Source organism: Accipiter gentilis, chromosome 25, assembly GCF_929443795.1.
Source record: "Accipiter gentilis chromosome 25, bAccGen1.1, whole genome shotgun sequence".
In the NCBI taxonomy this organism is placed as follows: Eukaryota; Metazoa; Chordata; class Aves; order Accipitriformes; family Accipitridae; genus Astur; species Astur gentilis.
Genome location: NC_064904.1, coordinates 17,229,395 through 17,254,081, shown reverse-complemented (window position 1 = coordinate 17,254,081; position 24,687 = coordinate 17,229,395). Strand labels below are relative to the sequence as shown.

General features: G+C 50.6%; 1 protein-coding gene across 1 annotated transcript in view; it reads left to right on the top strand.

The window, feature by feature from the left end:
* DAAM1 (dishevelled associated activator of morphogenesis 1) overlaps positions 1 to 24,448 on the top strand; it is a 98,292-nt gene extending 73,844 nt beyond the window's left edge. Inside the window, 11 exon segments of the mRNA XM_049828646.1 lie at positions 4,274 to 4,303; positions 5,743 to 5,846; positions 11,337 to 11,421; positions 12,208 to 12,314; positions 14,050 to 14,138; positions 14,374 to 14,542; positions 15,303 to 15,410; positions 17,539 to 17,599; positions 18,245 to 18,376; positions 21,062 to 21,232; positions 21,615 to 24,448. Of these exon segments, the coding sequence (XP_049684603.1) occupies positions 4,274 to 4,303; positions 5,743 to 5,846; positions 11,337 to 11,421; positions 12,208 to 12,314; positions 14,050 to 14,138; positions 14,374 to 14,542; positions 15,303 to 15,410; positions 17,539 to 17,599; positions 18,245 to 18,376; positions 21,062 to 21,232; positions 21,615 to 21,824 (1,266 nt within the window). The 3' untranslated portion in view covers positions 21,825 to 24,448.
* The last annotated feature ends 239 nt before the right edge of the window (positions 24,449 to 24,687 follow it).

Sequence of the window (24,687 nt, the reverse complement as noted above, 5' to 3'; positions counted from 1 at the left end):
TACCTGCTGAGCGTCTGGCTGCGTTGCTGGGAGGAGAGGACAGGTTGTCCTGCTCTTGCCAGGCTCGGGCAGAGGGACGGTACCAGGAAGGAGTGGACCCGACACATAAGCTCCTTAGACAACGTGAGAGTTTAATCTCTTCCAGAGGCTAATTGAGGGAAAGATCAGGGTGGATTAGAGCAGGGCAAATATCAACAGTAACCCATCAGAAGTATGTGCTGCCCCGGTGTGTTTCGGGAATAGGTGACCACAGCGCTGGCTCTTTCCCCCGGCATTTTTGGAGCTTGACTCATGCCTACTGAAGGGCATGTCTGCAGACAAGGTGAAAATGGAAGAGAAGCAAGAATAGAAACCTGGTGTGTCAGCGGGACAGTTCGCCCTCTGGCTTGCCTGCCTGAGTCCGTGAATCACCTGGTGTGCTGCGGATTATTGCCAGGCAGGAATTTAAATATAATTTGGCTTGGCCGAGATCCTGCTGGGTGAAGCAGCTGCTTAGGTTCAGGGCCAGCAAGAAGGGGGAGATGGTGCAAGGAGCTCTGTGACACGGGCTTTCACCCCAGATGGGAGGAGGACCAAGACAGAGCTGAATCTGGGAGCCAGAGACTGGGGTGGGACTGGCAGAAGATGCTGCGAGAGCATCTGGAAGGGAGATTGGGAAAGAGGAGGTGAAAGCTTACCTGTTGAGATGCTGCTGGGGCTGGAGCCACCCATGGGAGCATGACGCACGAGTTACTTGTGGCTCATCCAGCCTTCATGGTAGCACCGGTTTGTGTGAGTTAAGTGATGGGATACATCCCCCCTGGACCTGAAGGCACATGATTGCTGACCTGCAGGTCCCCAGGGTGCCCCCACATGCAGTTCCAGCGTGGGGAGGGGGTGCCTGGCTGTGTGTCCCGGTGTTGCTGGCAGCACGGCTCTGCAGACAGCTGCCACACACGCACCAGCACGTGGGGTTAGTGACACTCCTTGAGATAACACACACACCACGGGGCACTTCGCATATGGTGTGGGGCTGGGGGACCTCCATGCGAATCGCCTGTCCCCTGCAGGGAAGGATGATGAACTAATTAATGCCTTAATAATTCGCAGCGGTTTTGAGCTCTAGAAAAAGTTGGTTTCTGTTCTGAGCAAGCAGTGGAGGACTAGGGATTTCTCCTTGCTGCTCCCTGTCTTGAGCCCTTGGCTGAAAATCACTTCCCTGGTGATCGCACCTCTCACTTGTCCTCAGACACAACGTGGGACATCAGGGGCTGCCTGCCTGCCCGTGTCCTGAGCACACCGGGGCTCCAAAATCGCATGGCCGGGTGGCACCTCACTGCGGCCAGCACCCCAGCAGGGTTTGGGAGCGGCGTGTAGAGGCGTGCGTGGTGCAGAGAGCTCTCAGACCCCCCACGAGTAGCTATTGCGGAGCTGCTGTTGATGGGACTTGCCTATTTTTATTACCATAGTGCCTGGGAATCCCTAAGTAGTGCACAGACCCGAGACTTGATGATGTACTTAATTTTAAGCATCTCTTTAAATGCTTATCCCACGTCACAAGCTGGAACGTAAACACAAGCTATAAAGTGAGCTCTGCAGCTCTCGGGAAAGGCCCTTTCCACGTGGGGAGGACAGGAGCCCTCTGGGCTTCCTGGGGCTCAGCCTGGGACCATCCTTGCCCCGTGCTGAGCGAAGCACGGATGCTTGCCCAGGATTGTCAGGAGAGCCCGTATCCTCCCCATCCTCCCAGCCGATGCTCTGCAGATGTCCCTGTCCCCAGAGAAGGACTCATCCCCGCAGCTATACATAATACCAGTATTTACCAATCTTGCTAGATATACCAGAAAAACCAACAGGAGCTCTGTGTTTCAGGCTGTGGTGTGAGGACCCAGCAGAACCGGGGGTAGCTGCTTAAGGATGTGTATGTGGTGATGGAAAGAAACAAGTCTAGGGCCATCAGAGCTTAGATGTGCTACAGAGGGCTCTGCATCTCCTCCATCGGGGATGTTTTGAGAGCCTGCAAGGGGAAGAGGCTGGGAGCGATGCTGATTAAGTGGCAGTGCCACGGCCGGGGCAGTCCTGGCAGGTTCCGCAGTGGTGACTGATGTAAAAGAGCCAGGGCCAAGTGGAAAAAATAGGTGTTGTTGAACCAGGGGCTTAGCAGTGAGCCGGGAAAGAATTCATCTCCCAAAAAAGGATGAAAGAAGAAAAGCCTCCAGCTCCTCCGTGCAAGTGAGTGACCTGCGCAGGGGCCAGGGGCAACAGGAGCGGAGAATGTTTGTGGGGATGGTGACAGCAGATTTAAAGCTAGTCCTTCTTACACCGCCATCCCGCAGCAGAGGCTGGATCACAGTTCGTGCAAGGGAAAGGGGCAGGGATGAGGCTGGTTTGAGGCAGAGAGGGAGGGTTTTTGTAACGAGCCTTTTCTCTACCTTAATGCATGAGGAGCCATCCCTCTCCCAGAGCAGGAGACTGCAGGAGGACCACCATGTCCTTCTCCTCTCCAGCAGTCTGGAGCTGGTCTGAGCATCGTGGGGCAGGTCTGGGCGTTGGGATGGAAGGAAGGCTTCCTAATTAAGGACCAGTTAAATGAACAAGAAGATACCCATTGCAGCTTGTGGGTATGGTTTGTACCTGTCCCCCAAAGGAGCCTGCTGGGAAGAGCTTGCTTTATGAAACACTGATCCTCAACCTGAAATGATCCACAGAGTTAAATTCTGCCTTTGCAACAGCCTCACGTACAGCTAAATCGTACGTTTTTTCATCTGACCTCCCTGAAGTACAACAGTGGCAGCTTGGGTGTCCTTACTCAGGGTCTGCAGGTCCCCATTTCCTTGCAAAGCCCCCGATGTGGTGGCATTGTCAGAGGTCTGCTCCTGGGGATGGTCGTGGCAGCTCTTCGACACGTGTGTCTACACAGACGGGTGCAATGCTGCCTCAAGGAACCGCTCAGCGCTACGCCGGGGTGCCCGTAACACAGCCATGGGCACCCATCCGTCACGCTGAAGAAAGGGTCTGTCGCTCCTTTTCTTGGCTGATATTTCTTTGCCTCCTGGCACATCTTGTTCTGCTAGTTGGCCATAGTGTTTCTGGGGGCTCGGAGAAAGCCTGACACATTGATTTTTAGCCAGAGGCCTTGCGATTGGCGCAGCTCAGCCCCCGGCGGGTGCTGGTTCCCCAGGCCCAGGTTTTCGGTGGCATCTATCGGAGCCCTTTCCCACCCTCCTGCCCAGAGCCGCGTGTGGGTCCTGGGCTGATCTAGCCTCGACAGCTGGTCAGGGGAAAACCCACATAAACAAGGTTTCCTCTAAAAAGGCAGCAGTGATGGGGCTATGTTTGGGGATGACCAACTCAAACCAGGCAGATGGGTCATCAGTCACCACTGCGCGGAGGAGCTGGAGGGAAATGCCTTTGTAAACCAACAGCATTTGGACCCATCCACTCCCTCCGCTCACTGCCTGCCTTCCCTTTTTTTTAAAAAAAAACAACCAACCATTTATGCACCTTTGAAACCTCCCTTCCCACGCACGGAGGTCTCTTGAGCCAAGTACAAAAAAAAATAAAAAATAAGATGCAGCCCAGGGAATGAGGGAAAACTTCTGTGTATGTGTGCACACGTGTATGATGCTGGCTTTGCTGCACATGCTTCCAGTCTGGTGGGGGGAGCCCAGCAGGACAACCAGGTCTTTGGAGGAGCACGGCACTGGTGGGGCATCAGGGTGGCATTCAGCCAGGCTGCCGAGCCCTGGAGAAGGGAGGTTGTCCCTGTCGGAGGAGAAGCCGAGGGGAAACGTGTTGCCATGGCAAATGGTAAAGTTTTGCTGCGGCCAGATTTGCTCCGGGATGAGCCTCTCGTTATTTCCACTTGAAAGCCCTGTTTTTCCTGGCAGTCACGTTGGCATTTCAGTCCCTCAGATTTGTAAAAACTAGCAATTTCCTTCCCCGGCACGGCGGGCTGAGCGGTGCTGTGCCTTTGGGCCAGCACTCGCCGACTCTCGCGCAGAGCGGTGGCAGGGTTTGGCCAGCGTCCTTCCACCTCATCCCACGTCCCCGCCTCGTGCAGCAGCACCTTGGCCTGATCCATCCTTGCACATCCTTCAATCCTCACCGCATTTTCACGTCCATCCCCCCTATTTCGGCGCTGGCAGACCCCGAGTGCCTCCCCGTGCTGCCAAGCCCCCACCCTGTATCGCACCCTCCCCTTGACTGTGCTTCGATTCCTTTTGGTTTCGCTGAGATCACTGAACTGCATGTGTTTTTACTGCCTTTTTCCATGCTTCTGCTATGGCCGTAGGACTTCTTTGTGAACGGTAACTCCAGACAGGTAAGCGAGCATCCGCAGGAGCTCGGCGCCTGCGAGCGGTGAGGGCAGAGCGAGTGCGGGGCTGGGGACACGGGGGACGCACGCCGTGCTGCTCACGGGGGGGTTAACACGCGGCAAAGTGGGCTTTAAATCGGAGAGGTACAAAGATCACCAGGAGGAGCAGCTTGAAAGTTGATGCTGGGGAGGCTGGTAAGTAAGAAGCTGCCCTTTCTGCTGTCTGGTCGGACATTGAAGCCAACATCCGAGTCCAGGGTTTAAATTTTCAGATGCAGCTTAACACAGAGAAGCTCCTACCCCTGAGCATTTTTGCTTGTCAAAACATGGAAATAGATAAATTTGTACCTGTGGGTTGAAGCTCTCTGTTTCGGTGTGGTCAGAGCAGGCAAGGCACACGAGAGGGGCAGCGGGTGGTAGGTGTAGGTGACTTGGGGCTCACCTTCCTTCACCTGCCGCTGCCTTCGCTCTGCACCACCCGGCCCAGCAGCTTCCCGCTTCTTATAGCTTTTTTTTTTTTTTTTTTCATTCAAACAAGAAAAAGAGTAAAAAATGGGAACTTTTGTGCTCACTCTCAACCCGTGCGGTGGCTGTGTGCCAGGTCTCTTAGGCTCATGGACGTTTAGTGCGGATCCGTAGTGCGTGGCACCTTGCAGCTCCAGGTTGTGTTCCTTGCAGAAGGATTGAATAGCTGGCTTTTAATTGATTAACCTTACTAAAACATGTGATATGGTAACTTAAAACCGGGGGCAACATGAACCCCTTGGGCAACCCTGCAAAATTGCTGTTATGTACATCTGCCCATTTGCCCACAACCGCAATTTGATATATTGTTGGTCATTTGAAGGTAATGTATTTCAGCTGCTTAGGAGATGTAGGTGCTTATGCCACACTGATTCCTGCTTTCAAATCCCTTATTTTGGGAGAATTTCACCAAAAGAGCAGCAAATGCTGCAGGTTGCGTTTGCAAGTCTGGTACCTTGTATTGGTTAGCTTGCTCGGGAGGACTGATGCGTGAAGGAGGACTGATGCAGATGTTTGGAGCAGGGGTGAAGAACAAGAGTGATGCTGAGTGTGTGCAGCAGCCCGTAATGAAATATTTCATGTGAGGATTTAATGAAGTATCACAAATATGTATGCTAAGAAAGCCCGGCTTTATTTATTCAGCAGCTCCTATGTGTTTGCAGATTTTTAAATCTTCCCTGTCTGAGAAAATATTTACATTTCTAACCAGTGGCTTCAAAGCCAGCTCTGGTTTATGAAATGACTTACTGTGTTTCAGTTACAGGCGATGGGTTTTACCCGTAACCCATGGTGACACTCCTGATTAATGGGGGCCCACTGTGTATCACGCTGCTATGTGCAGAGAGTACTAAATGTCTTTGCTTCTCCATGGCTTTTCTCCAGGCTTTTCTCTTTTTTTTTTCCCCCATGTTTTTTTGTAGAAGGAAGATGCTATCGATGACACTTTGAGTTCCCGGCATAAAGTCAAGGAACTTTCGGTCATAGATGGCCGGAGAGCTCAGAATTGCAATATCCTTCTCTCCAGGTATGGTTAATGCCTTCTTGTCCTCTGGGGAATGGGGGGGATGCTTGATACCCTGCCCTGGGCTGGGGGGGGGGGGGTGTTCCTCATCCCTGGGAGGGGGCTTTAATGACAGGAACCAGTGCGGGAGGAGAGCCAGCGACACCTGAACCCAGCTATAGCCTTACACCGTTTGTAGCGGGGTGGCATGGGGAGGAGATGCGATTAACCGGGTACGTGGTAATTCGGTGTCCCTGGAAAGCTCCAGAGGGGCTGGGGTACCCGGTGAGCCTGTATGGGGGGTAGGAGGGGGGGTGATGTCACTTCTTATCTTCCTCAGCCTGGGTTTTGTTTGCTTTTTGATGGCAGCTGAAGAGGGTCTCTGTTAGGCTGGGTATCGGCAGGGTGCGGGGAGCGGCACCGTAATTCAGCCAGGGCCTGGCTGCCTGCGCGGCTGTCCTGTCCTGTGCCACATCTGGATTTTGGGAAGGAGATGTCCCCCTCTTCCAGCTGCCCAGCCCTGCTGGGATGACAGCCTCCTGCACACCCCTCATCAGGCAGGCTTAGCACTGCTACCAGCAATTTAATCCCATACCCGGCTTGCTGCCAAGAGGATAAAAAGGGCCTTTTTTGGCAAGATAAACTACACCAATAAGACTGACTCCTGAGAAAGGAGAAGCCAGGCTGTGGTGGTCTGAAAGGATCAACTATCAGCGTAGCTACTTGAAAAAAAAAGAAGAAAAAAACCCAAACAGCAGCAGAAAATGCCACTTTTTTCTGACTCACCCAGAAAAAAAAAAAAAAAAAATCCCAACAGCAGTCAAATATAGCTCCATTCAGAAATATTCGCTCTGCTGCCTGGAAGGACAGAAGCTTTTATGCCACCCAGGACCAGCTGGGATGGAGCAGCATCGCTGGCAGGTTGGGCTTGCAGCCGTGGTGCCCAAATTCTGTGTTTTCCTGGACCGTGGGTCAGCGGAGCCGGTGCCTTGCCTGGGCAGCCCAGCTGGTTTCCTTCCCTGGAAAGCATACAGAGGCTGATGCCTGCAAAAAAACCCCTCTGGGTAGATAACTCGTGGTCCCTGGTGCTTCTTCAAGCTCCCCCAGAGGTGGTCTGCCACCCCGCAGGCAGCGGGAGCGATGAGTGCAGCGAGCCATGAGCTGCAGCATTCAGTGGTAAAATTGCTGTTTACGGCCGTTTCTGCTCTGGGTTGCTTCTGGGGATTTTTCGTATTTCCTAGCTGTCCAAATAAAAAGGATGACGATGAAAGCAGAGTTTAAAGCAGCAGGCAAATGAGTACGTCTATGGCAGCCAGCTATTAGCAAGTAAAGCGATGGGATTTGGGGCACTGGCTTGGCTGCTCCCCGGAGTATGTAGGCTGAGCGTAGTCAGAGTGGGGTTAGGTGTAATTCAGCCAGAGGTTTAAGTGTATAATTGAAAGTTAAGCACACAAATAGCCCCTTTGGTGGGAAGGGGAGCTACCCAAGTGCTTAACTTCAAAGACATCTTGCATGTCTTACTGAGTAAAGGTCCTAATTTCAAATTTCATCTCACCAGCAAACCTTTCTCTTCCAAGAAGGCAATGGCTGGAAACAAGTCGCCAGTAATAAATCCCACAAAAAGGGCAACACAGAGGCCGCTGCCTTGTCTGCCCTCCCCTTTGGGTCATTTCCTAGGGGAGAAGAAGGATCAGACCTGCCCGGCAGGGTGGTCCCCAGGCCTCTCATACAGCTTTTCCCGTGCACATCCCACAGCATCGGGGCCGTATGGGGGCGAGTGGCTCTGGGGGAGCAGTGGCTTGTGCCGGCCGCTGCTTTGGAGGTGCTTTGGGGTTTGTCCAGTGATGTTCCCAGGCTGCCCAGGGAAGTGGTTGAGTCACCATCCCTGGAGGTATTCAAAAAGGGAGTAGACGGGGTACTTCAGGACATGGTTTAGTGGGCATGGTTGATGGTTGGACTCGATGATCTTGAAGGTCTTTTCCAACCTAAATGATTCTATGATTCTATGACAGAAGGGCCAGGCGGACAAGACATTTCTGTAGCAGTGCAGCAGCAGCAATCAAAGCTGCCCCTTCCCCCATTTCTGCAAGGGACCGCAATCAAGTTTCCCCAAAATCCCTTTGGGCGATTTACTCTTGATGCCAAGTGGCTGAAAGGAAGGGCAGTGTCAGGACGAAGCCCAAGCATCCTGCTGGTGGGCTCAGGTCCAGCCCCTGCATCTCTAGCAGACTCCGTGTGACCTTGGGCAAACCCTTCCGTCTCTGCCCACCCCGGCTGCCCATCCCTAAGCTGGGCAGAGCAGCGGGTGCCTGGTCCCAGCGTTGCAAAGGGACTGGTCTCGCAGGGTGGCTCGCTGCAGCCAGGCTGCTGCTCTCCTGCCTCGCTCATGCGGCCACCACGGGGACGAGCAGACTTTCACATGTGAAAGGACCTGCGAGCTTGGCCCCTGATTTAGCCCAGACGTTTGTAAGCTCACCAGGCATTGTCTGGCTTGCAGCGTGGAAAGATTACGGCCAGCGAGATACTTTATCTCTCTCTGTAGATTTATTTTTTTGCCTGTTTCCCTTGCTTTGGGAGAAATTACTGTGCAGTGAGATCACTGGATTTTCCTCTGGCTTGTAGTGCAGCACAAGAATATTTTTAACACTTGCTTTTTTCTTCTTTTTTTTTTTTGGAGAATGCTTTGCCAATGTCAGTGCATTATCAGGTCTCCCTCTGAACCCACCGTGTCCTTGCTTTTGCTCCCTGTGTACATGGGTATATTTAGCACTGCGTTCTGCAAGATGCAAATCAAACCCTTGCTCTATTGCCTTCTGCCTATGCTGGCAGTGAATGGCTCGTTTGAGTCCTCTCTCCAGCAAGGCGGCGTGGAGCATTTTTTCTCAAATGAATGTGGCTTTTCAAGAGGGCGCGTCCCTTTCCCGGCAGAATTCATTTTTCCCCTTCACACTTATTACGTCCTTCGCAGGACTCTACAAAAGCCACGCAAAATAGCTCCGCGCTTGTCAGGCTGGCGAGCTGTCACTTTCCATCGGCGGGCTGCTGGCTTTAAATCCCTGTGACAGCAAGTCCTGTGACCCCGTTCCTCTCAGACGGCTCGCGTTCGACAGCTGCTGCCAACAATGATAATTATTGTAGTTATAGATAAGCTTCTAGCTTTCACTGGCCCCTTTCCCATCAAATTGTCTGAGAAGCTGTTTTCTTCTGGCGCCCTGCGCTTGCTCTCTGCCGGTGCCGGGGCAGGCTCTTGTTCTTGGCACTGGGTTTTGATGATTCCTGAGAAAAGTTTTTTCAGCTTTTTTTTTTAAAAAAAGATATTCTATTATTGACTTTGCTTTTAATGAGCAGGGCTTACAAAAGTCACCCTCATCTTTCACCACCCTCCTGGAGACAATCATTTAGGTGTTCACTTTGGCTGTGGATGAGGGGTAGCTGCCTACCTGCCCCCTTCTCTCAGGAGTATTTTTCCCTCCCAGGGATCCCCCAAATGTCCAAACCCAGCCAGTGTCTGCTTTTCACCGGGGTGGGGACCGATGTGACATTTGTTGGCGGTCCGAGCTCTGGTAACGCTGCTTGGGTGTAAAAGAAGCCCTCCTGCAGCTTCATATCCCACCTCAAGTCGTGTCCATCCGACCACTGCCCTTCTGCGGGACAGGTCGGGTGTCTCCAGGACGTGTCTGCTCATCACTGCGAGCATCAGAGAGGACATTTTTCATGGACCGGGTTTGCTCCTTGTGAGGCCACCCTAGCAATTGTCCTGGCCGCTGCTCAGCGCAACCTGTGTGCTTCCTCCCCTGGCTGAAGTGAGATTTTAACTCACTCCTCGTTTAACAAACCCTCTCTTGGGAGGCTCCCTCCCAGGAGCTGAGAGAGGACTGGGTAGGGGATGAGAAACATCAGCTCATAAGGAACAAATATTTACTTGCCGGGTCTGTAAGATCCACCAGCCTCGATAAAGCTAATCCTTCACTTCAGGTCTTGAGCAAAAGATTTCAGGCTAAACCAAGTTCTTGCTACCCTGGTCTTAGAGACCAGCACCCTTCCTGCTTCAGCTTCATCTTCTAAAAGCCAGCTCTACAGTCTCAATCTGCTCCCTGAAGAGATGCCAGGGTGAAAAATACCCTCCTCGTTTAATTACTTGCAGTGATCAAGTCAGCTCCCGATCTTCTTTTTGATCTGCTGATCAGGTTGACACAAGCTCTCACATCGCGCCATAGGATGTGTTTCTGTTTCAGCTTGTTCCTTTGAGCCACATCCAGCATTTCAGCATCCCTTGGCAGCTCTGATCACCGAGACCGAGGCGATCAGTTTCTTTAAAGCCCACCAATGGGTCTTTTCAACTACGCAACTTTTCCCTGCATGCAAGAACAGGGGATTATTATTTTTTTTTAAACTATCTATTGCAACGGCTTTAATCATCGCTGCAAGCTGGGCAATGGATAGGGCATTGGCAGACAGAGTTGCAGGATTTTCCGGGCTTTCCCTCTTTTGCATTTAGATTATTTTATCAACCACAATGCAAAAACATGAAGAAAAATATGTGTGGTTTTGCAATCAAAGTAATTGCAGGGAGTGGTCACAGGGAGTGCTGCACATGTATTAAACTGTAATTAATAGCTGCTTTAGCCCAGGAAGAGCTGAGGGCATCTTTCTATCTATCTATTGCCTCAGATCAGGGCAAGGTGCTGGGGGCAGACCAGCCTGTTGTTGCTTGTTGTGATACAATGGTCTGTGTTTTTAGAAATCTCCAATTTGAGGCTACATCTCCAATTCCTGTTACGTGAAGTGAAGGAAGAAAAAGGTGGAGGTGGGGGCTGGTTTCCAACCTGTTACACTTTGAAGGACATTGAATCCCCACCCCTCCAAAAAAAACCCTGATGGCTTTCCTGCGATGCTGAGCAGCCATTTCCCCAAATTTTGGGTTTCTTCCTCTTTCTTCCTAGAGGGAGACTCCAACCAAAAGCAGGCGGGGGAGGCAATGTTCAAATCCAAGGAAAGCAGCAGAAATTGGCCAAATTTTCCTTAGGGGTTGTGGCAATGGGTTCAAGGAGCAGTGCTGAGCTGGGCTGTGCTGCTGACGGGGAGCATGACCACCACTGACCCCATGGCCCTCAGGGATGCTGGCACTGCAGGAGCAGCATTGCTACGGGCCAGAGTTACACAGAAAAGTTATCTATTTTGAATACATGTATAATATACTACATAGAATACTTATATAAAATTCTATAAAATAGGGGATGTCAGCTGCGGTGCAGGGAAAGGGAATTTGCCGGTGGGGTTTGACCCCCCATTGGCAGCGGGGCCAGGGCTGCTTTGTGCTGTGCCTTGGCAGAGCACGGTCCTACCACGTTTCTCACGCATCCTTCTTCATAACACGCTGTATAGTGTTATTTGTGATACTGCTGCTGGCCGGGACTTAAGCTGTTCATGCTGTACGGGTGTGTATGGAAATGCTCATGAAACCTTGCCTGTTCTCTGGGCTGGGAATAACTCTTCCTCCCCTCCACCTTCCAGGCTGAAACTCTCGAACGAGGAGATCAAACGAGCGATTTTGACGATGGACGAGCAGGAGGACCTCCCAAAAGACATGCTGGAGCAGGTGGGCAACTTGTCTCATGCTCCTCCATGGTTGCCTCATGCTGAGACCATGCTGTGCAAGGCGCTTGGGACCAAACTGCAGCTTCAAGAAGTGTGTCAGGGCCCCAAATTATTTACCAACTGCATGTTGAAAAACCACCCAAGTGGGCTGGAGCAGCAGGAAAGCAGCTCCGTCATAGCATTGGCGCTGGGAGCAGCATGGCCTCCACAAGCCGTGCCTGTACCTGGGTCTGCCCTGGGACCCCGAGGCTGGGCCAGTTGCCCATTTTGTGGTTGTGGCTTGAAGTTCGTGCTTGGTGGACATTTATTTTTGAAAGCTTGTTCAGCGTTTGTACAGTCCTCAAAAAGGGAATCCCATTTCTTGACAGCCTCTGAATCCCTTTGGAAGCATATTATTCACCTGTCCTTAAAGCTGAGCTGGTAATTGCGCTTTCAGCAGAGACATGGGAGGATTCATTGCACAAAATTTCCATCTGCAAATAGGTAGATTGCAGCAAATGAGAGTCCCTGACATCTCTGGCAGAGCTGATGTCGAAACCTCCTTGAAGCAGACGTAGTACATCTGTTGTAAAACCAGAGTGATGGCAGGGCAGAAGCAAGAGGCAGTAATTTGATGGAGTAATGGGAGGAAGGTCACAGGGACAGCGATAACACTTATTTCACAGGTGCCTTGGGGTCGCTGTCTGTACATGCTGAACAGGTAGTAGATTCAAGTAAATAAATCACCATTTTGCTCCTGAAAAACTGCATGGACCTCATGTCCACCGGTGTGCTTTCCCTTGTTTAGCTCCTGAAGTTTGTTCCTGAAAAGGGTGACATTGACCTGCTGGAAGAGCATAAGCACGAGCTGGACCGCATGGCCAAGGCTGACCGGTTCCTCTTCGAAATGAGCAGGTTGGTAGCCCAGGAGACACAGGTTTTGGCCAGTGGCTGCACGGGCTGGTCACGAGGTGGCTGTTTCACGGAGCCTGGTTGGGAAATAAGCCCTGCTTACTGTTTTTCACATCAAGAAATGAGTGGGCTAAACGGATAGGAGGGCAAGCAAGGTGCTCCCACCCATAAGGAACACTCAAGATGCTGTGCTCCTAAAATCAGGGTTGCGTGTCCCAGACAAGCCGCAGCTGAACAGAGCAGGGGGAGGGATGGGGATATGGACTGTCTGGAGAGAGGTGTTGGCTTCCCAGGTCATGTCCCGACACATTTCCCCTCTCATTTGTGGGAGAAGAGCTCAGTCTGGCACAACTCTGCAAAAGACTGCATCATCTGCATCATGGCCCAGGTGGGAAGTGCTGTTTGAATGGTAACACAGGGCTCCTTTCCCTTTCACATGAACATATCCTTACGAATACTGAAGACTGATGTATGTAAATTTTGCCCTGCTGTGTAGATGAGTCCCACTTTTCACCTCAGGAATGACTTGTCCCTGGGGCTCCTGAGAATATATGAGACAGAAAGCAAATGTCATTTCTTCCTGCTCCTGGTAGCAATCATTTAAGACTTAGAAGTCTTCAGGGATGAATAACCTTATCTTTTGCATGCACATCCTCTAGAGGTGCTGGTTTAAAATCTTGAAGCTCCTTATTTAAATCCAACTGAGTATTGAGCTCTTTGCATTTCTTAGCTGAACTTCAAGCAAGTTACTTGTTTGCAAAGGCAGTGAGTTTTACGTCTGAGATTGTACTGGAAGATCAAAAATAGAAACACTCCTGTCGTCCCTGAGAAATGCGCCAATGAACACCGGGGCGATGCACCGTGTAGTTGCTGAGTGTCAAAGACAGGCAGCACAGAGCTGTGAAGTTCAGACCTGAGCCCTCGGGGCTGGAAGATGCTCAGAATTAGCTTTCCTATCACAGGTCACCTTTCTTCTTCACAGTCTCTTGCCCAAGCGTTGCTCCCATGCCTTCATCTTTTGGAAAGCACAAGGTGCCGATGCAAATATTTTCCTTGATTTCTGGCACAGCTTTTTAATTTGCCCTGTGGTCTGTAACTGAGTGTGATGTCTCTGTCACCTCTGATTAGCACAACGACAGCGTAGCCCATGGCCTTGTCTGTCTCCCATGGGTCCTTGGTCCAAATGACTCAAATCAGACTGCCATTTGCGTACAAGTGAGATCGTGTTTAGCCTAAATACAACTGACAGGAGCAGAGCCATCCCTAACTTGCCCAGGAAAGGGCTGGATTGGGCTGTGCTGGTAACTTCCCAGCCCAGGCCATCATTTTGAGGATCTGAAGGTCCAGTTTTGTTAGTGCTAGTAGTTGGTGTGCCTGTGTCCAGCTGCAGCTCATCACAAAGCCATTGGGAGCCCAGACCTCATTAGCAAATTTGTTAAGGAGTGGTTGTAAAAGAACTGTTTGTTCATAGCAATAGGGTGTAAAAGTGCACTTGTTGAACATGCTGAGTTAAGGATAGGCTTAAGCATGTGCTTAAGAGCCCACCTGGATCCACCGCAGGACAGCTGTAGCTTCAGTTGTCATTTTTTACCACCTCAGCAAAGTTTCAGGGAGAAATGCGGTCATTATTTTTTAATCGCTGTGGTTCAAACGTGCTTTGTAAGCACAGCTGTGAGCAGCAGAGCAAGACCTCTTCCTGGAGGAAGGAAAGCTCAACCTGCACCTCTTTTTTTTCCAGGATAAACCATTATCAGCAAAGGCTGCAGTCCCTCTACTTCAAGAAGAAGTTTGCAGAGAGAGTTGCAGAAGTCAAACCCAAGGTGGAAGGCAAGTGACCAGACCTGCTAAGGGGCTCTGTGCAGGCACAGGGAGCGCTCGTAGGAAGAGCATCCCTCCATGCCAGGGCGAGCCTGGTCCGCGTGGAGGTTGCAGTGACACAGGGGAAAGGAGGGACTTGGTGATCACTCTTTGGTCACGGGGGCGCTGAGGGGATTGCTGCAAGAAAAGGGGACTGGTGTGCTGTCGTGGCAGGGGGTAATGTCCCACACCTCTCTGCTTTCAGCCATCCGTGCTGGCTCCAAGGCAGTGCTGCAGAGCAGCAGCCTCCAGCAGCTCTTAGAGGTGGTCCTGGCCTTCGGGAACTACATGAACAAGGGCCAGAGGGGCAACGCCTTCGGGTTTAAGATCTCCAGCCTCAACAAGATCGCGGACACCAAGTCCAGCATTGACAAGTGAGCAGCCCCTGCCTTCGCCCTCGGTAGTGTCCGTGGGCCCCAGGGTTGTTGGGAGAACGGAGGGGCCATTAGCGTTGGTTGCCTCTGGGATGTGGGTAGGTGGGAGCAGTCCCCTCCCTCCTGCTGCCCCATCTGGTGCATCTGATACTGCAAGCATCCAGTTTTTGAGCAGGACAGATCTCGAGGGAAGCCAAGCTGCAGATCAGCAGGGGGATTGATGGGGGCTTTCCTTCCTGGGCTGGCTAAACAGCGGCCAAGGCTGATTAGGAGGATCATCCTCCAAATGCTTTTTTCCCCCCTTTGAGAAGCCAAGAGCCACCGTGCTGTGGCGCAGTGGCCAGAGGAGGGGTCCCAGCGGCTCCTCTCCACGGGAACCCCCTCTGCAGCACCCCTGAGCTGCCACAGCCATCGCCTGGTTTGCTCTTCCCCAGCGAGCTCCATGCACAGAGTGAGAGGAGCTGGGTCAGGTCTCAAACCTGCCTGGACTCATCCATCAGTAAAGACAACGGAGGACGGGAGCGGTGATGCTCAAGTCACCTCCCCTGGGTCCCTCCTGTGGAGGGCACTTGCTTGCAGGGACCAGGCTGCTCTGCACTGGGACAGACCCATCCCATGTCCCCAGACAGGCAGCGAGCAGCATCCTTGCAGAAATCCCAAAACAGTTCATTACTAGGGTTGGGATTTAAGCGGGGGTTTCGACCGAGCTCTCGTCTCCCCATGGTGCCGCCACGCTGACCTCGCCGCTCGTCTCTCTTAGGAACATCACCCTTCTGCACTATCTCATCACTATTGTGGAAAAGAAATATCCCAAAGTCCTCCGCCTGCACGAGGAGCTGCGAGACATCCCACAGGCAGCCAAAGTCAAGTAAGCAGGGATTTAGGTGGTGCTTAAGGAATGCTGGAAGCGCCTCTCCCCTCCCTTCAGCCTGCCTTTCTGTGTCACCCTCCCCTGCTCCCGCTCCTGGCCGGATCCTGACCGCTGGGCTGGGCCCTGTGCTGCGGCCACGCTGGCCTGAGAGCAGCCCCAAAGGCAGGAGCAAACATCACCTGGCGGCTTTAAATCTCAGCCCTTGCAGCAAAGGACTGCGAGCCTCCGACCGAGAGGGAGGGGAGCTGCTTGGAGCAGCCGTTTCCTGTTGTTATCTCACCGCAGAAGCATTTAATTAATTTCTAATGGTACGTTAAGTAATCCGGGAGGAAGCGGTTGCGGTGTGGCTGCAGATAAAGGGCAGCTGTTTATCTGCGTGTGGCAGGGAGGCTTTGCCTGCAGCGCGGGCAGGACCAGGCAGCGGTGCGAGAGGCTCACCTACCTCCGGGTCCTGCCTGGCCCTCGTTTCACCACCGACATGGAGCTTCTGGTGTTTGCGAGGAGCTTTTAAACCCTGCTTGCCTCCCAGTGACCTGTTCGGAGCAGGCTGCCGCCGTCTCTTTGCAGGCAGAGGCCCCAGTTCAGCAAAGCCCTTGAACACACGCTGAACTTTTAAGTGCAGGAGGAATCTGCTGTTGCTCTGCAAAGCCCTCAAGTATGTGCTGAAGTCCCTCTGAAATCAATGAGGCTCTGTTTCGGTTTTAAAGTTCACCGGGAGCTTACAGGCTTTGCTGCTTCGGGGACCCGAGCAGCAAAGATCACACATTTCTGCAGTCAGCACGCGTTTGTGTTAGCCGTGGACATGAAACGGGCCTGAAACTGCAGCTTTTTAGAGAGGGGGTGGCAAATATGCACAGAGTTTACGGCGGCTCAAGGGTCTTTCAAGTTTCAAAGTGCGTTTGTAGCGATAGTGGCCTCCCCACGGAAGAGCTGTAATGTGCAAAGCAAGCATCCTCACGTTTAAAATGTAAAATAGTCAGCCATAGGGATTAAACAAAGTGACAGGACAAATCTTGGCGTGCGAGGAGGAGCGTGTGGCGGCTGTGCTCGTAGGCATCAGCTGAGAACATGGTTAAGCAGGGCATGCTCCTCGCCACTGGAGGCTCCGGCTTTCTCATGCTCGTGTATCTGCAGCTGTTGTACAGATACACGTATGGGAAAGAAAATGTCTGCATAGAGGGGTTTTTTTCCAAAAAAAATGTTATCATTTTGCTCTAAACTGGACATCGTATGTAATATTTGGGTTTGGTCCAATCTAGAGTGAAACCAAAAAAATTTCTAAAGCTCTGGAAAACCCTAAATTCCCCCCAGCCCTGCAGCTGTGAAGCAAAATTGCTGCCTCTGTCAGTCCCACCACTAGTAATGAACTGCTGGAGCACAGGGCTCCCAAAACTGCATTTTCCCAGACTAAACCTGCCAGGAACGCTTGCCCCGTGACCCGACGTCAGCGTTTCCAGGGACCCCAGCCCTAGGACAGACACCCCTGGAAAGACGTCAAGCCTGCGGTCATCGAGGCTTTGTGAGAAAGCTTCCCCTCAGATGTAGTGGTGGAAACCCGTAAGCACTTGAACTCGAAGCTCATCGGGGGCGTGAGCCTTGTGTAAACAAAGTCAGCGCCAGATGGGATGATTTATTTTTATTTTCTATATTTGGGTTGTCTCCCTTTATGAAAGCCTCACTGCTAGGAAGGATGCTTTGCGTGGCATTCACCTAACCACGGTACCCTGAAAAACTGTCTGCTGTGCACTGGGACAACAAGCCTATTTTCTGCTGGCCCTCAAGAGGGGAAGGGAAATCTGTGCCCAGCAAAGCCCTCTCCTGAGCTCTCCTTTTGCTTGCAGAGGTCTGGAGGCTGCTGAGCTTGCTAAGCCTGCACAGTCCCCTTTAAAAATACAGAAAAGTGCTTTGCTTTAAAACAAGCAACTGCAGCCACTTTGAGATAGGCAGCTGTCCTAGCTTAGAGGCTGTCAGCCCGATTTGCTGCTCGAGGCACGCTGCTCTGCAAACAGTAGGCAATGTGTGCAGTGCCGGGGTCTTTTCAGTGGAAAAACACGGCCAAGTTGGTCGGAGAGCTGTAGGATTTGCTGGGGAAGGCTGAAAATTAACATCCTGCCATTTCCAACAGCATGACCGAGCTGGAGAAAGAAATAAACACTCTGAGGAGCGGCCTGAGAGCAGTGGAGACTGTAAGTATTATTTAAATCAAATATAGTCCAGCCTGGCTCCGAGCACCACGGCATCCCTCCTTAGGGAGGCAGGCGAGGGAGCTCCCAGCGAAGCTGCTTTTATCTCACATCCTGGAGATCTGTTTGTCTTTCCTTCCTGCCCTGCACATGCGCCTGTCCTCTTAGGGCTGTTCTGGCACCAAAGTTGCCGTGTGTGGTTAGGCACGTGTGTGGTTTATATCCATTCTATGACTCTATGATCCTAATACGCCAAGGGAGGCTGACTAAGTCTAGTGATGATGCCTGCGGAGGACCTGTGATGAGCCGAGGGGTCTCCCTTTGGCTGTAAAACTGCAGAGGGTTGGGGCTCGGGCTGGGGAGCGCTTCTGCAGCCCAGCTGGAGTGGTGATGAAATGGAGGAGGTATCCCGAAGGACTCACTGTCTTGCTAAATTATGCTGTTTCCATGAGCTCCTCTGCAGGATTTGGCCTTAAAAGCACACTGCAGGCATGATATTGTAAAACGGGGTAATCTGTGGTCTTGTGCGTGGCAGGGGGGAGCAGCGGTGGCGGTGCAGCCAGGACCCGCGGCACTACCGAAGGCCGATGGTATTTATGTCCCTCGTCAGCCAAGGCCTGACCAGATGTACGTTTCTTTTCCCCAAAGGAGCTGGACTTCCAGAAGTCTCAGGTTCAGCAAACAGGCGACAAGTTTGTGTCTGTCGTCAGCCAGTTCATCACATTAGCCAGCTTCAGCTTTTCGGATGTTGAAGATCTTCTGATGGAAGCGAAAGAGCTGGTAAGGTCGCTAATGTCCTTGAGATCTGGGTGGTGTTTCAGCCTTTCCTCCAGCCAAGAGGGGAGGGATGGTCCTGGCCTTGCCAGAGCACACGCTGCACGTTAACATCTCAGATACCTCTCCCACAAGACCATGCGAGTGTCTTGCTGAGACCCTGACATGAGAAAGGGGCTGGCCTGCTATTCATGGTTTGTTTGGAGTGGGTGGGTGGGTATGTCCCTGTCTGTCCCCAGGGCCTTTTTCCTGCTCCACAACCCAACATGCCAGGGGTTTGCAGGTCAGGCCAACAGACTGCTTCTGGGACGCAAGGTGTGTTGTAGAAAGCCATGAGATACCTGTCGTGTCTTTTAGAAATGCAAGGCAGGCGCTGGCCATGGGAGAGTTGTGTCCATCAGGGGAGGAGATGATAGGTCATTTGTGAGGATCTGAGTTTTGATGAAGAGCTTTCACTCAAGCCTAGAGGGCTTGCTTTTTTTTCAGTGTCTTAAAATGGAAATATCCCAGTCTTGGGAAGCTGGGGCTTCTTAGCCAATGAAAGCTGAAGGTGGCAAGAAAGCAGGCTGTTCTGTCTGTTGTTGATGGAAAAGTTGTTAAAAATGCAACCAGGTCTTCAGGCTGGACGTGAGGTCACCCAGAGGTTGATATCAGAGACAACCCAGGCTGCCTGAGTGACCCCACTTATATACGGCAAAATAACATCCAATGCGTAACTTTGGTCTGAGACCTGCCCAGCTATTCTCTCCAGAGAAGAGGGAGAGGAGCTCAGTGACATGAACTGAGGCCAGCTTCAGACTTGGTTAGAGAAGCTACTTAAAAGGTTCGCCTTCCCCAGAGTAATGCCTTGGTGAGTGCTTTGCAGCCACGTGCAAGGACCTCTTGCCATGTTGTCCTTTTCTCCCTACCAGCCTGGGTTAAATCACAGCAAAGGGGTGGCCGTTGGCTGACATCGGTGATTCCCAAGCACCTTTTGCTTCTCCTCTTTCAGCAAAGGGGCACGCAAGTGATTTCCATTTCCTCCAAGAACAGTCTTCAGTATCTCCTCCCTGGCCTGGCCTTCATCTTAATTGAAGTGGCAGGGAGATAGTCCAGCACAGGCCGTTTTAGAGGTCCCATCACTGTCCCACTGCATGAGCTATCTCTCCAAAGACAGAAGTTACCAAGTGTCACCGCCTCCTTCTCCCCGCTTGTACCAATGTCCACTTGGCACCGTCTTTCAGACCATTGCCTTCCTGAGGCCATGGCTAACCCAGGGCACCTGTTTAAACTGTTGACACTAACCTAGTAAATCTTCCCGGCAGTAAGTTAGGACTGTGGAGATGATGACAAATGCTCTGCGAACTATCGTCTTCTGCTGATTTGGCTGGATCTGAAGGAGAAGGTCTGGTCATGGTCCCCAGCACCCATCGAAGTCTACTCTGAAGCAATGTGCAGCTCTTCTTCCCATGGTTATTGGATAGGATGGGTTGTGCAAAGTGCACCAGCTCTTTGCTTTTTAAACACATGTCCAGATTCACATGATGTTACTACTTTCTTTCAGGAAAGCAGAAACATCACTGTTTTATAAACTTTAAATCCTGTGAGAATAACATTTTCAGCCTTTCTCCCCCTACCAGAATCTCTGTAACATGGCAGAGAATTTAATATCTTGATGAAAATCAATAAGAATAACCTCAATTATTTTGGCTTATATAGTGGCACCTCTCAGATTCCCCCCTTGAAGGAATTCCCATCTTGAAGTGCTAAGTCTCTTAAGTAAACAAAGGAATAAAAATGCCCTAAATGTCTTTTGAAGAGCCTGGGGCAACCCTGCAAATAAAACTAAATCATACAGGCAGGCTTTAAAAATGTTCCTCTCAGTCTACCCAGCAAAATCAAAGCAACTAATAAATCTGTTTGTGCTTTGATTTTGTTTTTCTTTTCTTTTAAGCGTGCTTATCTTCAGAACGTGCCATCACAATTTTAACAAACTTACTGTGCACAAAGACTCTCCTTCAAACTGAAAGTGAGAACAAAGGATGTCAGTCCCAAGAATGACCCACAGGCTCCTTGGGGACTGAGATGCATTGGCAGATCGTGGATGTCCTGTCCTGACCTTTGCTACGGCCTCATTCGACTCCCTTACATTAATGGTGTGCAAACAGCACGAAAGGCCGGAAAACTCCCTATTTCCCTACTCTGGGCTGTGCCTGAGCCCGGGCGGGAATGTCTTTTAGAAGTTTCACCAACACATTTGGTTTCAATAGCAGAGCATGTGGCAATGATAAATAATACCCCAAAAATACTTCAAAGAAAAACTTAAAAGTGCGAGTTTCCCTTCCCCTGCCGTGTTTACTATTAGTTTTATGTCTTCGGTCTTTGGTCCCACAATATTTTGCTTCCTTGTTTTTACTGCTGCTTAGTTAATAAAGTCGAGCTGGGGCAGGGGGGAGCTCAGCAGAGCCAGAGGCGAGAAGGGAAGAGGGGGCTCGGGAGTGATCCAGGTTGGCTCTTACAGGGCAGCAGGTAAAACATCAGATGATTTATTTCATGTTTAAGTCGAGGCTTGATGAAGCAAAGCCCTGCTCTCCGCTGTGGCCACTGGAAGTGTTTCTCTCCATTCCATCAGGTTGAAGGCTTCCCATGGGGGGGTTCGCTGGCACAGCGGGTATCTCCGAGACTGATGGACCGCTGTCTTCTCTTTCCCAGTTTTCCAAGGCTGTGAAGCACTTTGGAGAAGACACGGACAAAATGCAGCCTGACGAGTTCTTCGGCATCTTTGACCAGTTCCTTCAAGCCGTGACCGAGGCCAAGCAGGAGAACGAGAACATGAGGAGGAGGAAGGAGGAGGAGGAGCGCCGGGCACGCATGGAGGCGCAGGTGAGCGGGCACCGGCGAGTCCGGCAGCACCCCAGGGGCACCCAGGGATGGCAACCGTGGCCATGGTGGCACGGGGAGCACTGAAGACTGGGCAACGAGCTTCTGTGCTCTTAGACCCACTGGCTTTTCACTGTTGATTGCTTAATTAACGAATGACCTTGGGTTGGAGATCTCGGAGCTGAAACACGCAGCAGAGCTGGCTGTGGACCTCAGCCCGTGGGTGGTGTCAATAAACCTGACCAGCTCTCGCATGCTAAGCACTAGGGTGGGAAACCACTCTTGTTTCATGAGTTTGGGGGTCACCACACGTGTGTTGGGCAGCCCCACAACCACCTGCATGAGAGTGAGATGTCTCCTTTCCCCCCTGCGCCACGGCACGTAGCTGAAGGAGCAGCGGGAGCGGGAGCGCAAGGCGAGGAAGGCGAAGGAGAGCGGGGAGGAAGGCGGCGAGTTCGACGACCTCGTCTCGGCCCTGCGCTCAGGTGAAGTCTTCGACAAGGACCTCTCCAAACTGAAGCGCAACCGCAAGCGCATCGCCAACCAGCTGGCCGACAGCAGCCGCGAGCGGCCCATCACCAAGCTCAACTTCTGAAAAACAAACAACCACCGCCACAAAACCCGACAAAAAAAAACGCGGGTTAGTCTTTTTGAAGTGGCTGGGGGGAGGTTTTATTCCCGCTATACTGCCTTGCGATTCAAAGCGAAACAGTGGCACGCTCTTTCTCCCCGCGGGCGAGTGTGTGTGTGTATATACCGTGTATATAGTCGGGTCGGGGGCGCGGATGGAGGTGTGTGGGCAGCCCACCTTGATGGGTGCCAGCGCTGCCCCTTCCCCTCTGACCCACTCCGAAAAGTAGTTCTCCCCATGCACAAGCACAATGCTGCGTCCGCGGAGCAAGAGAGGACCCAACCCAGAGATGCCGGCGGTCCCCATGGTCCCCAAAGGCAATGGGAAGCCGCTCCCCACCACTCTCCTGCTTGGACCCCCCGGGCCATTTGCAGGGGACGCCTTGCACACAAGCCGAGCGGTTTAAAGAAGAAAAGAAAAAAACAAAGTTGACTGAACTTTAATCCGTTGGTTGTTTTTTTTTCTCGTTGTGGTTATTCCAAAAAAACTCGCAGATCTGTGCTTTCGCGCTGGTTCCCGAGCTCGGCGCCATGGGCGCTCCCGGCGATGCTCTTCCCGTCATCCTTGGGAAACGCTCTTTTTCCTCTTGCCGCCACCTCGCTAAAGGAAAAAGTTTACCCCAAAGTGCTTATCGCTCTAACGCCACACAGATGTATTTATACTTTTATAACGTTTGCTGGCCCAACACAGTGGGAAAGGTCGGTTCTCGGAGGAGACGAAGCGCGTAAACTTTTGTGTTGTAATTTTTATTCTTGCTTTCTGTTCAATGGGACAAACTGTATCCTCTGTAAAGGTGGTCAGGACCGAAGGTCTCTGATATACAAAGGGGCTGGTGCAAAACTGGCCGACTTTCACTTGCCTTCTTTTCTCTTTTCTTTATCGGACACACAGAAGCAGTGATGCCAAGAAATGCTCATCTCTTAGCCAGGTCCTTTTTCAACTGGTTTGCTGTTCATTGTCATTGCAAATTTGTAAGCAGAACTACCTGTCAAATGTCAGTCCAAAAAAAGACAAAAAAAAATAAATAAAAATAATTCAAAGCTCTCAGGGAGTAATAATTTAAAGGTTTAGAAAATTGAGAATTGGAGAATAAAAAGTAACCACCATTAACATATTAACATTTCTATTCTTAAATTATGCTGAGTATATAGAGGACTGTTACTTTTTACTTTTATTTATTTGTGGTGTGTTTTTTAAGAAAACAAAACAAAACCTTTTTATACCACCAATACTTTTGTGATCCTTTTTTTTTGTTTGTTTGTTCTTTTTCCTGTGGAGAGATGAGTTTGTCCCTGTTGCACTAGATATTAACACTATTTGAAATAAGGTTGGTTTGGTTTTTTTTTTTTTTTGTCAGATAATCGGTATTACTGGTGGGGTATGGGATGTCAGTTAACTATATGTACTGTATAGCAAAAGTGCTGTTTAAACTAATTTGTATAAAAAAATATGGTTCTAAGCACCTGAAGGCCGCAGGGTCTGCGTGCTGAGTGAAAGCTGTGAAATCTCTCTCTAACCAGAGCTGTCAAGAACTGTGGTTTTACCATCTAGTTCTTTTCTTCATTGCAACTTTTGACGCACTGTAGATTAAAAAAAAAAAAAAAAAGAAAAAGAAAAGAAAAAAAAAAAAGACTTTCTGAGTAGCATTTAAAGCAGTAATAAATAAAGCAGGTAAGCGCAAAAAAAAGTCCAGCACCTGGTATCCAAGCAGCTGCAAAACCTGCAGATTATGTTCAAAGGTGGAATTAAGCACTTTGCTTTAAGAAGGAGGGGGAAATAAAGACAAAAGGTAATGATAATACTATTCCTTAACTAAAGTGCCTCTATTTATATTTTTTATTTATGGCTGAAAAAATGGGGCTGATACGATTGAGGGAATGGACTTTGGGGGGGAATTTAAAATATATAAAAAAAGAAGGAAAAAAAAAAGGTTAAAAAAAAAAGTCTGGCCTCTGATGGTTTAAGGAATGGTTGGTCACACGTGTTTAATTCGAAAGGCGGTGGGAGTCGGAAAGGGTGATCGCCTCCCGGGGTCCTTGGGTGCAGGGCTCAGCCGCCAGCACCCACCCCCAGCTCCTGCCTCCGCGACCCCAGTGCCACATCAGGACCTTTCCTGGCAGATTTCCTCTTGCCCTTCCAAACCTGGTTTGTTGGGTTTTTTTATTGTTTTACACCAGCCTTGTTTTCAGGCTGAGTTTGCCATTTCTTTGTTTTCTTTCAAAAAAAAAAAAAGAAAAAAGAAAAAAATATTATATCTCTATAAATAAATACAAAGGCTGTGTGCAGGTAATTCCATGTGCCATTGTCGAAAACTACTTTTAGATTGGTGCTGGTGTAAGTAGCCACTCTTTTCTCTTGGGTGTGTATTTTAAATTTTTTTTTTTTTTAATAATGCCAAAAAGGAAAAAAAAAAAATTCCATAATAATTTGTAAACTGAAGTATATGTCTTGGACCTTATTAGCTTCGTAGTGACCAAGGTAGTCTGTTAGGTGCAAGGATGTTAGTAGTCTTAGCTAGCGGGAAATGCTGTGTAATGTTATGAGACTGTACATTTTCTAAGATGGCAATATGCAATAAAGAAAAACAATTTCGGTGAGTGTACATGGCGGAGCCACGAGTTATTTGGGGGGGCGGGGGGAGAATGGGATATTTGGGGATTGAGACAGGTGTTGAAGAAAAGGCCCTCCGCAGGTTGCTTTTTTTCGAGTGTATTTGCAGTCATTGCTGGAGTTGGCTGGCGGGTTCGCCGCTTTCCTGCGTGCTGGGTTTTAGGCGGTGGGGGGTTCTTCCACCCTCCTGGCTCGCAGCATCCTCGTGGGCACCCAC